The 13,499-nt window shown below is 38.2% G+C and overlaps 1 protein-coding gene across 1 annotated transcript in view; it reads left to right on the forward strand.

Moving 5' to 3' along the window:
* Positions 1 to 13,499, forward strand: part of LOC136260021 (F-actin-monooxygenase MICAL1-like) — a 40,827-nt gene that overhangs the window by 17,768 nt on the left and 9,560 nt on the right. Inside the window, exons 9-14 of the mRNA XM_066053612.1 lie at positions 749 to 942; positions 2,765 to 4,201; positions 4,882 to 5,081; positions 7,116 to 7,189; positions 9,835 to 9,949; positions 10,001 to 10,053. Coding sequence (XP_065909684.1) covers positions 749 to 942; positions 2,765 to 4,201; positions 4,882 to 5,081; positions 7,116 to 7,189; positions 9,835 to 9,949; positions 10,001 to 10,053 — 2,073 coding nt within the window. The remainder of the gene's footprint in view (positions 1 to 748; positions 943 to 2,764; positions 4,202 to 4,881; positions 5,082 to 7,115; positions 7,190 to 9,834; positions 9,950 to 10,000; positions 10,054 to 13,499) is intronic.

Below are 13,499 nucleotides of genomic sequence, written 5' to 3' on the forward strand. Positions count from 1 at the left end.
GCCTTGCAACTGTGGTCAGTTAATTGCATTATCACTAAGTAATATTATAGTTAGTTAATTGTATCTGAGAGCTATACAACACTGTCCTCAATTAGTTGTGTCCTCATAGCTATCAATAAATTTTAGTAACCATGTTGATATTTCAAGTGTCTATTGTGTATAGATTTACTGTACCTGCTCTCGATTGCTATTAGGAATGTTCAACAGATCAGCCTGAAACTTTAATAGCCAATAAGTGAAGTGATTAGACCAACTTTAAAATCCAAATTTGTTTCAATTGCTAGAAACATGAGTGGGAACATGTTAGAATAGGAGAGAGAAACATTGTTAAACAGTTATAAAGATATTTTGCACTCCTGTCATTGGTGAGTAACTTGCTTGCATTATAGAAAAGTCAGGATGTGCGCTGCATGATGATCCAACAGTTAACTGTATACCCCTCAATGATATGTAGTTTGTTTTCACTTCATTGTGGTGCAATAGTACGTAGCAGCATTACAGGGCAAGAAAGCACAGAAACACTCGAGATAAAATAAATCTGAATTTAATTACTGCAGCTAGCCACTGTTTGCAAAAATAAAGTCTTTGCGGTAAAAGCCCTCTATACATTATGATCTAGCTATCTAGGTGTTAGTGGAGCATGAAATGATCTGTATTTATTGAATTACCATGTTATGTGTGTAGCTGACATGGTAACAAGTCTGTTTGTCCTTGTTGCCTTGGTAATAATTGCCACTGTTATTGGCAGGTTTGATCAAGGACTCTGGTGACCTGTTGTCATGGTTACAGCATGCTGTGGACAGTTACAATATTAAGGTCACTAATTTCTCAGACAGTTGGTCTAATGGATTGGCCCTAGCTGCACTGATCCACCGATACCATCCTGAGTTGATTGACTTCAAGTCTCTGAAAAAGAATGACTCTGTGAAGAATAATAAACTGGTGGGTGGGGCTGATCATGTGATGAAATGTGCTGTGCTAAATGTCAGAGGAAGTTGATCACACATCCCTTTGATGTGTGATTACTCTACCAAATATGGTACCAGGTGTTAACGGTTATTTATTAGCTAGTGATGTGTTGTGTTGAGAGGGATCTGGTGACACACATAACATGGATACACAATTTGTCCTTTAGAATATTTGATATTGATTGGGTGACAATGTTGAATTAGTTCAACATTTGTTTGAAATCATCGCAAGATGATTGATCAACCTCCTAAGCTCCATGGTTGCACTGTTATATTTGGTTAAAAGTTACTTGAGTGTTGTCCCCTTCACTTGTTGTCACATAATAACATCACTGACTGATTTAGTAATGCTACTAACAGTTTGTCCTTCAAAATATCTTGCTAGGTGAGAGCCTTCATTTGTGCTCCTGTAATATCCAGTACAACTGATCTGTCAGTAGTAGACTAGTGGAGTTGATGAGAATGCCTTGTAGTCAGTAGTAGACTAGTGGAGTTGATGAGAATACCTTGTAGTCAGTAGTAGACTAGTGGAGTTGATGAGAATGCCTTGTAGTCAGTAGTAGACTAGTGGAGTTGATGAGAATGCCTTGTAGTCAGTAGTAGACTAGTGGAGTTGATGAGAATGCCTTGTAGTCAGTAGTAGACTAGTGGAGTTGATGAGAATGCCTTGTAGTCAGTAGTAGACTAGTGGAGTTGATGAGAATGCCTTGTAGTCAGTAGTAGACTAGTGGAGTTGATGAGAATGCCTTGTAGTCAGTAGTAGACTAGTGGAGTTGATGAGAATACCTTATAGTCAGTAGTAGACTAGTGGAGTTGATGAGAATACCTTGTAGTCAGTAGTAGACTAGTGGAGTTGATGAGAATGCCTTGTAGTCAGTAGTAGACTAGTGGAGTTGATGAGAATGCCTTGTAGTCAGTAGTAGACTAGTGGAGTTGATGAGAATGCCTTGTAGTCAGTAGTAGACTAGTGGAGTTGATGAGAATACCTTGTAGTCAGTAGTAGACTAGTGGAGTTGATGAGAATACCTTGTAGTCAGTAGTAGACTAGTGGAGTTGATGAGAATGCCTTGTAGTCAGTAGTAGACTAGTGGAGTTGATGAGAATACCTTGTAGTCAGTAGTAGACTAGTGGAGTTGATGAGAATGCCTTATAGTCAGTAGTAGACTAGTGGAGTTGATGAGAATGCCTTGTAGTCAGTAGTAGACTAGTGGAGTTGATGAGAATGCCTTATAGTCAGTAGTAGACTAGTGGAGTTGATGAGAATACCTTGTAGTGGGTTATTATAGTGTCTGAAATTTCATGCAAAACAACTTGGCAAAAGAAGTACATTACTAAATCATATTATCAATTTTAATTAAGATATACAATGTGAGCAAGTAGCTGCATTTTGTATCCTGAGTCATATCTGTAACAATTCATAACTATGACAAGGATACTTCTCCTTAGCTACACTTCTCTTTAATTCTTGTATGTAGCTAATCGTGCTGCCCACGCATGCGCAAGCAAAATTTGACTTTGGCTTGCATTACTGGACACAGCTATAGTAGGTAAAAACTATCTTCCCTGAGTGCTCAGTGATGGAGAACTTTCAACAGCATTTGACCTTAGCATAATCACTTGATAGTGTTTTTAAAATTAATGTATCGCTATGGAAAACCTGTGATATATGGCCTTCTTTGAAAATCACAAATTACTCTAATATTGAATGAAGGCTTTAATGAGAGTAACACATTTATCTACACAATGTATACTGCTGTATACCTTGTGTAGTTGATTAACTTGTTCTCTTTTTGTAGTGTTTCTCAGTGGCAGAGAAAAACCTTGGTATCAGCAGCCTGCTGAACCCTCGCGAGATGAAGCACCCAGACAAGTTGGCGCTAATCACTTATCTCTCATATTTCTATGATCTCTTCCATGATAAAGATCCTGCCGATAGCTATGGCAACAAGCCACCCAAGTCACCACCAGCTGCTAGTCTCCTAGCAACCAGTCCACCAACAAGATCATGGAACACTAAACTAACCTTACAACGACCTGTGAATGAGCCTGCCATGGTGATGAAGCGTCAAGTCACCCCTAGGGCTATGTCACCACGGCCCCCTAGCTTGTTTGGTGGTGCTAACATAAATGCTAGTGACAAGTGCTACTTCTGTCAAAAGAAAGTGTACTTGATGGAACGACAATCAGCTGAGGGTGTGTTCTTCCACCGATCTTGTTTCAGATGTCACCACTGTCAGATGCAGTTAAAGATTGGCAACTATTCCTACTCCCGAGGGACTGGTGAAGAGAAGGGACGCTTTTACTGCACCCCTCACTTTAGACAATTATTTCTCTCAAACCCTGAGGCTATTAATTACGGCCGTCAACGGGAAGGACAGCCTACCCCAGCTGCTGCTGCAGCCACTAAAACTAATACTGCAGCTCAAAAGACTGTCACACCACCACCACCAGCAGTGACAAAGCAAGAAGATAAACTGAAGCAGAAAGAAGATCAGCAGAAAGAGGAACAAAAATGGCAGGATCTGGATAAGAAACCACTTGAGGCTAAGAAATTTAATAATGCAGGAAAGGGGCGTGGTAAAGTGGTTGATCGTATCAAGAACTGGGAGAGTGGTCATGTGGTTCCTGTGGACACCACACCCCCTAGAGTCCATGACGACACAAGGATACAACAGACACCACCTCGAGACGACAAGCCCCAGGGAGGTACAACACGTCGTAGCATAGTATCCAAGGCTCACCCGGTAGAGCAAGACAGTAGTAGCGATGATGACGTTGTCATTGGTAACGTCATGATTACTAGGGTACCTCTAAATGATGTCAAGGTGTGTCACCACGGTAGCAGTGATGAGTATAGCGAGGATGATGAAGTGATGCCATTGGCTAGTGCTCCATCAACAACAAGACGGGTGGTACATTCAACACCTCGACAGGATGATAAATCCATCCAGTCAGATGAGGAGGAAGAGACTGGTCATCGTCGTTCAAGCCAGGTGATCACCAAGCCACACCCTTCGTTGAAGAGAAAGCACCAATCAGATTTCAGTCTGCTCAGTAACAGTGAACCCAGGGCACGCCCTCAACTACAGAAGCGACAATCATTTGGTGTACCCTCCAGATTGGGTAGAGGTCAGAAAAGCATCTTCCGTAAGATGGTGTCCCAAGAAGATGAGATTCAACTGACTGATATTAAACTACAAGAGCATCGTAAGCATCGATCACGACTGCTGAGGGTATGTCTGTCTGTCTAATTTGTGTAAATTACATGTATAGTGTGAAGAGGAGACAGGTGTCCTTTATAAAGAGGTGTCCTTAGTTAAGAGGTGTATAAACTACCAGTACTGTTGATTTGGGACCTAGACAAATGTCCTTTATAAAGAGGTGTATAAAGTACTATGGTATGTACAAGTTGAGCTGGATCCTGAAAATTAGCTAAAAATTAAAAGTGTCTCAATAGAGTTAACATTTCAGTCAACCAGATGATAAATGGTAACAGCAAAAGTGTCAGCAACAGACATGTACAGTTTGGCTCCATAACAAGTTGGGGGAAGGGCTGTAATGGACACTGGACTTTTATGGCTTCCCACAGGGAATGTATGGTGAAATAATTTTATTGGCTGTAAGTATTATCGAGAGTTGATATTATATATAAGAATTATATATTATCAACTCTTGGTATTATGTCAGACATTTGAATGAAAAGATTTTGAAATATTTTTAGCGGGTCAAGCAGTGCAAGATCATGTGTAATTGCATCCATGAGTTATTAAACGTTTTTGAGGATCCAGCTCAACGCGTACATACTATAGTAATGTTGATTTGGGACCTAGATGGGTGTCCTTTAATAGGAGTTTTACTCTGGTGTATATATTTGTACAAGTCTATTGTGATGTGATGATAATTTCCTAATAAGGCACAAGAGGTTCAACGAGAGATGAGTCAACTAGAACAACAATATGATGAGTTGGAACAAGTTGGTTGTCAGATAGAACAAAAGTTACGAGGAGCAGGACCTGATGATGATGTCACCAGTAGTCAACTAATGAGACAATTCCTCGGACTTGTCAATGAGAGGAATGCTCTGATCCGTAAGATCAATGAACTATCACTGAGGTATATCAATCACTGACCCTCACTGGTACAAGGGAAAATTAGAAATTTTACACTTGAGGAGAAATAAAAAGCAATGAAGTCATCTACACCTACAGCTATACTAGTGGACATTAATCCATAATTCAGTCATATACAACTTGTCAATAGTATAGTTGTGGTATTCACTACCTTGTTTCATTGCTTTTCATTTCTATGATTCCTACATAAGTATAATTTTTTCCTTAAACTTGTTTGTAACATGATTTGTGACTGGTGAACTAACACGTACCACATCAAAGGAAAGAATTGCACTAGCCAGACACTTGATAAAATCATTTGACCACCTAAATGCACAGCCTGTTGATCAATTACTGAAAAGTGTTGTAGCTATTCCACAGTTTTGTTCCACCCATTACACATCGTTACAAGCAAAGAACAGTACAAGAAGTACCTCTACAATCAATCCAGAAACTACAGACAATCTCACGATAATGAGCCATAATATGTTACCACAAATCAATACCTACCCGCTGGTGGAGAACAAAACGGAGCTGGAGCACAAAGGAGGACAAAAGTAAGTCCATGATGCATGCATTGTAGCTTTTGCGGTTGGCAAAAAGACACATCTCAGCCTGAAGTGACATTGAACAGTGAAGAAATCAAACCAACAGCCTTACTAGCTTACTGGGGGTAATAATCCTGCCAGTGAGGCTGGTTTTGGGATGGAGAATAATCCCAAACCTTCATCATCCCTACTGTATGAAACAGAGGGTCTGTTATACATACAATACATATAATGTTAAGGGTGCTCGCGGCTATTTGAAGCCATACAACATGCAATTTTTGTATTGTTGCTTATACTCGCATAATGTATAAAATGAATCCATATGCTACTTACGTTGGAAGTGCTTCTCTTTCTCTTCAACACAAACCAAGCAGAATTCTTCTAGCCTATACCATTTTATAGCTATGCGTAGTTCTTTATGAAGTGCTTAAATCGAAACTAGTCCTCCATTTTTCACAGTAGCGCACTGGAAACCACATTGAACAAACTTCAGCTTATAACTCACAACTCTATGTTTAGTATTAGTACACAGCGTACATATAACTTAAGTTAGTACTAAAAGTGTGCTACACCATTCAAAACCTCATGTTCTCGGTGCCGTAACTCATGAAGCCATAATGCTACGGACAAAATCTAAACATAGATCTCTGGAGAATTTATCAGCGAATCTCCCTATAAAATTTGAAGCCTTCACGGCTATCACTCAAAAACTAGTTTTATTTTTAGTAAACATGTGCAAAGATTGCGTGCGCCCAACATTATTGATACAATAACCACACAAATTCCTATTGACCGCAATCACCAACTTTTCAAAATAACATGTCATAAACACTGTTCTAAACACAAAAAGCTCTGCTTTCTCTTCTTCACACACAGGAACAGCTTCTTGCTCCGCCTGGAGTCTCCAAGTCGCTCTTGGATAGGTTACGCTAGGCACGCCATCATCAGCAGCTTGTAACGCCTTGTGATTCCAGCTGGTAACATTGTCCCCTACATAAGCAGCTTACAATTACAATACTAACTACCAGCATACCCTATCACTCGAGAAAACTAGGCACGAACGCATGTTGCCTACAAGCGAAAAGTGCGTTCACCTTTGTTGCCTTAAATAACACTTACTTTTAAATTAATTCATGTTAGTGTAACTGTTGATCCATCAGACAATCATTTGCTAACACTTCAGTGACGATTCTGAAGCGAAAAAACATGCTATTCTTCCTCATGTTCTCTGGCGCAAAACATGTCCGCTTAACACGGATACTACAAGTATGCGTAGTAATGCCAATTATGATGCAATAGCCGCATGTGGTTTCTGGGCTGGCACTTAAACGGCTTCAAATATCAGCGAGCACCCTTAAAGCATTGCCGTGAGTGCTATATAAAAAATAAAGCACGGGGTGCATGATCACATGATCACTAACCCCTCCCTTGTTATGATCACATCACTCTTTGTTATGATCACATGATCACTAGTCTCTCCCCTACTACAGCATCAAGGAGCTATCACTGGAGGACAAACAATATGAGATTGATGCTAGACTGGAGGAATACTGTGATATACAAGGTGTGAAATAATTGTGTTGTGTGCAATTAAACTATAACTACAGTAATAGTGTAGTGATCATAGTAACTAGTGAATTGTAACAAGTTGTTGTGTGATTTAGTTGTATAGTGTGTTTGTGCAACTGTGTTTATTAGCTATACACTGTGTTTACTAGCTATACACTGTGTTTACTAGCTATACACTGTGTTTACTAGCTATACACTGTGTTTACTAGCTGTTCACTGTGTTTACTAGCTATACACTGTGTTTACTAGCTATACACTGTGTTTACTAGCTATACACTGTGTTTACTAGCTATACACTGTGTTTACTAGCTATACACTGTGTTTACTAGCTATACACTGTGTTTACTAGCTATCCACTGTGTTTACTAGCTATACACTGTGTTTACTAGCTATACACTGTGTTTACTAGCTATACACTGTGTTTACTAGCTATACACTGTGTTTACTAGCTATACACTGTGTTTACTAGCTATACACTGTGTTTACTAGCTATTCACTGTGTTTACTAGCTATACACTGTGTTTACTAGCTATACACTGTGTTTACTAGCTATACACTGTGTTTACTAGCTATACACTGTGTTTACTAGCTATACACTGTGTTTACTAGCTATACACTGTGTTTACTAGCTATTCACTGTGTTTACTAGCTATACACTGTGTTTACTAGCTATACACTGTGTTTACTAGCTATACACTGTGTTTACTAGCTATACACTGTGTTTACTAGCTATACACTGTGTTTACTAGCTATACACTGTGTTTACTAGCTATACACTGTGTTTACTAGCTATACACTGTGTTTACTAGCTATCCACTGTGTTTACTAGCTATACACTGTGTTTACTAGCTATACACTGTGTTTACTAGCTATACACTGTGTTTACTAGCTATACACTGTGTTTACTAGCTATTCACTGTGTTTACTAGCTATTCACTGTGTTTACTAGCTATACACTGTGTTTACTAGCTATACACTGTGTTTACTAGCTATACACTGTGTTTACTAGCTATACACTGTGTTTACTAGCTATACACTGTGTTTACTAGCTATACACTGTGTTTACTAGCTATACACTGTGTTTACTAGCTATACACTGTGTTTACTAGCTATACACTGTGTTTACTAGCTATACACTGTGTTTACTAGCTATACACTGTGTTTACTAGCTATACACTGTGTTTACTAGCTATACACTGTGTTTACTAGCTATACACTGTGTTTACTAGCTATACACTGTGTTTACTAGCTATACACTGTGTTTACTAGCTATACACTGTGTTTACTAGCTATTCACTGTGTTTACTAGCTATTCACTGTGTTTACTAGCTATACACTGTGTTTACTAGCTATACACTGTGTTTACTAGCTATACACTGTGTTTACTAGCTATACACTGTGTTTACTAGCTATACACTGTGTTTACTAGCTATACACTGTGTTTACTAGCTATACACTGTGTTTACTAGCTATACACTGTGTTTACTAGCTATGCACTGTGTTTACTAGCTATGCACTAACAGGCTTGAGGTAGTGGGGGAGGTAGCAAATGGACCATTAGACTGGCACTTTTTGCTTCTAATTATATTCTCAATATTTTAAAAACATGTTGACTGTAATATATCCTTCAACACATTACGGCTACCTTGATATGAGTACATTTCCCAAAAATGTCCTATCTAATGTCCTATCTAATGTCCTATCTGTATACTTACTGTTAAAATGACATGTTGGTCATATACAATTGAAGTTTTATAAGGTACAAAAATGCCTTCTTTACAAACAAGAGCCACAAAATTTAAACCCTCCTTCTATAATTTGACATACTCTGAAAGACTCCAAGAACTTAATCTACCCAGCTTACTTTACCGTTGAACCAGAATGGATCTGATTATGACTTACAAAATCCTGAACAATTTAGTATCTGTGGACAAAGACTATTTTTTACTGTTAATACCAACCCCACCCGATCAAATGGACTCAAACTTTACAAAAATCGCTTCAACACTGCTATTAGAGGTCATAGTTTTTCACAGAGAATCATCAATGATTGGAATACCTTACCCCACGAAATTGTATCTGCACCTAATGTACTGATCTTTAATTAGATGTATTTTTATATGACCGCTGGTTTGATTTTATTTAGATGTATTTGAGATTGGTTTTATAAGACTTTGTCTTCCTTGTACCAATTAACAAATAATTACCTATTATACACTCACTGCTGGGTACAACTTATGGAAGCTACCGTATGCCTAACATCTCACCACCAGCTAGCAAAAATAATAACAATTGCCTCCTTAACCTATTTAGCAGATATCATGTGCACATCAGTACTGTAAATTGTAATGTTTTATTGTCTTTCTTTGATCAGTAGTAATGATCAACTGTTGTATTTACCCCAAAAATAAGATAATTGGGAGCTTGAGGTTAGATATTAAAACTAAGACAAACATCAGTGACACGTGTACATGGTAGCTGCCACATATCCACAAGTAGTTAGCTGATGTTGTATCAGTGTACAAGTGGCTATGTACATAATGTAAATGAAACAGGTCAGTGTAGGGGAAGTTTCTACAGTTAACACAAACAAACCTGTAGCTAGCTACCTCTAATTTGAAACTACTTGTACACATGTAGAGGTGGACATGACAGAACAACAGAAGAAGCTTTATGAGCAGCTGTTGACGGAGAAGTTAGAGGTTGTGGATGAGCGAGATCAACTGGTCCAACAACTAGAGGCCGATCGATTGAGGTAGGTCTGTCACTGTGATCATGTGATCTTGATGTACTGGTTGTTACCTAGGGAACAAGAAGAGGATGAAATGCAATGTACAATGATAGAAACCAAGTTTGGAGGTAAGTAGGTCATACTGGTTTGACTATTAACCAGTGAGACTGGATTGTCTGGATTGACCAGTAATTGTACAATCCCAAACATAGTTTAGGTGTACTTCATAACCTCATTACTAAGACCACCTCATTATAGTGACCATGTCAAGTAGGTCCCAAACATAGCTAAGGTGTACTTCATGACCTCATTAATAAGACCACCTCACTATAGTGACCATGTCAAGTAGGTCCCAAACATAGCTAAGGTGTACTTCATGACCTCATTAATAAGACCACCTCAATATAGTGACCATGTCAAGTAGGTCCCAAACATAGCTAAGGTGTACTTCATGACTTCATTAATAAGACCACCTCACTATAGTGACCATGTCAAGTAGGTCCCAAACATAGCTAAGGTGTACTTCATGACTTCATTAATAAGACCACCTCATTATAGTGACCATGTCAAGTAGGTCCCAAACATAGCTAAGGTGTACTTCATGACCTCATTAATAAGACCACCTCATTATAGTGACCATGTCAAGTAGGTCCCAAACATAGCTAAGGTGTACTTCATGACCTCATTAATAAGACCACCTCATTATAGTGACCATGTCAAGTAGGTCCCAAACATAGCTAAGGTGTACTTCATGACCTCATTAATAAGACCACCTCATTATAGTGACCATGTCAAGTAGGTCCCAAACATAGCTAAGGTGTACTTCATGACCTCATTAATAAGACCACCTCATTATAGTGACCATGTCAAGTAGGTCCCAAACATAGCTAAGGTGTACTTCATGACCTCATTAATAAGACCACCTCATTATAGTGACCATGTCAAGTAGATCCCACACAAAACTAATATGAACCGCAATTCAGTCGAACCTCTCTAATCTGACATCTGCATAATGCAGAATCCTCTCTAATCCAACCAAAATGTCATTTACCAATACTTTTGTATAGAAAACAACCTCTGTAATCTGACACTCTGTACTCTGTAATTCGACACAAAAATTTGATTCCCTAGACTTGAAAATACGTACATTGTTTTCGACCTTTGTAATCTGACAGAGAATAATAGCAGCTTTAAAAATAATCACAAAAGAAAAAAATTTTTAAGCAACCAAAGTATTTAATTGGTTGACAGTAATAGAAAAAAAGCTGTAATACTTGCTAATTCTAAAATTAATTCATGTTTAAAACATTGTGTGATCCATTTTACTTTTAATTTACTGCATAATCTGACATAATTCTAGATTTACAGAAGTGACTTGAATCCAACAACCTTCTTAATTCAGCAAAATTTATGGCTCCCATTGAGTGTCGGATTAGAGAGGTTAACTGTAGTAGTAGTAGGATTCATCAATGTTATTTGTTATTATACAAATCCTAATGGAACGCACATCAAAAAACATCAACTCAAAACAACCTTATGGTGATATAAGTATTATGGGTCCACTAGTGGAAGTATTGTACTTGTTATGAAGAACAGCAACTTGCATTTTCCATAATGCAAATTTCTTTCCACTTGTTTAATTTGATTGTGGACGTGAATCCTAATTTAATGACAATTAAAACGATGCTCATTTGAAGTGGATAGAAACAACCCTCGTTTAGTTATGTATCATTTTATAAAAGTATGTAAAGGGACTGTAGGTTTTGGGTGCACCATTTAGCACGAGGGTAACCCCCTAGGTGTCATTTTATGACATCATGAGTGAAATGCAGAAATTACATATCCATAGTGTGCTTCAACACTTTGTTTATGTTTGTTTATGGCCAAACATATTTACCAATATATATATATAGGCTTTTGTGCCTTTAAGAGTTAAAGCACTGCCACGAAGCGCTGCCACACGTGTGCAAAGAAACTGCAACACAAGAGGCCCAATACAGCAGTAGGCAAAGCCAAGTGCTGCAACCGGTGCCTCTACATGTGCCTGTGGTAATCATGCATATATGGAATGGAATTTAATTTACAAAACCTAAATAAATAAATAATATAGATTACATTAATCTTTAAATCCCATAAGACTCCAAATGAAGACAATCCAAAGACCCCACAACTGAAGATATTCAAAATATCCCTATTAATAACAATACAGAACCAAAAAAAATTTTTTTTTAAACAGAAATAAATGCCACTTGTACTTTTTCCTCTCTTGATCCCCATATCCCTATTATAAGATACATTGGAATTAATACACAAAGTTGCCTCAAAACACCCTCAAGTGCTATATTTTTCATACACACAAGCAAAGGTGGTGCTTTAAATTTTATACTGTACTTCCCGGTCTTCTTGCTTTGAGCATTCATCTCTTGCATGCCCGAACTGCTTCATTGTCGGTGACCAGTCTATCACTAAGTGTTCATGTACTGTATACCTGGAAATTTTTGCGGTATGCATATTTCACGGTTATGTCCTTAGTCAGGATTTTTGCATTTTAAATTTCACAGATCACTGTTGCTCGATTTGAAGATTTTTGTTCTCAACCACACAGCTATGAAGAGTCTGGATTGATTATTACTTCAAGCATCATAAAGATTGCTAAACCGCACCTGAACCAAATAGCACAGTAGCAGCAATCTCCGTGCAAGGCATGGTTTGGTCTTGTAGTAGGCCAACTTCATTCGTGAGCCACGCCCACTTTTATATCAGGAATATGTTATACTGTTTGTAAGCATATGTGGAGTCCACATATGCCTACAACACTATCACACACCAGGAGCCACACTAATTTACCAGTAAGGTGAGTAGGACACACATAAATTTTCAGGTGATAAAATTTCATGGTAGCTTTACTAACCGTGAAAACTACGTACCACAAAACTTTCCGGGTATATGGTAATCTATTTCTAGTCATAGAACCAACTGGCAGGATTAGTCCAGCTAGTTTTAGCAGCTTACAGTGTTACACAGTACACACATGATCAATCTTGCTGTCTGAGTGGTGTAACGTTCCTTACACAACTGTTCTGCATAGTGTAATCTTCCAAGTATTGGCACATGAATCGTCTAACCTCATAACGTCCAGCAGGAGCGTCGTACAATTTAAAACTTCATATCACCAGAAATGTCTAGAGTGCCTCTACAAAATATTCTGGTTACAAGCTCTGATGGGTAGTTACAGACGTGTAAGTACTGACATACGATTTTCAATTATTGGCACGTGTACTATAGTATTGACACTCCATTATTATTAATGCTTCAATTATTGGCACTTCCACAACTAACTGCCTGTTTACTAATCTTCCAAGCCTTACAAAAATTCCCCATGTTTTATCAACCACACCCATCAATCACACAGCTGAAAAACATTTTCCATGGGAGATACATTTTTTTAAAACGTTGCCTGCCATATATAATAATGTACAATAGCATAAAGTCATGTAATATGGAGTCTACAGCACACAGTAAGGACAAATCAGTTCCCTTCCATTCTTATCCATAACTACCTCAGAATAACAGC

Source organism: Dysidea avara, chromosome 7 (genome assembly GCF_963678975.1).
Source record: "Dysidea avara chromosome 7, odDysAvar1.4, whole genome shotgun sequence".
Lineage (NCBI taxonomy): Eukaryota > Metazoa > Porifera > Demospongiae > Dictyoceratida > Dysideidae > Dysidea > Dysidea avara.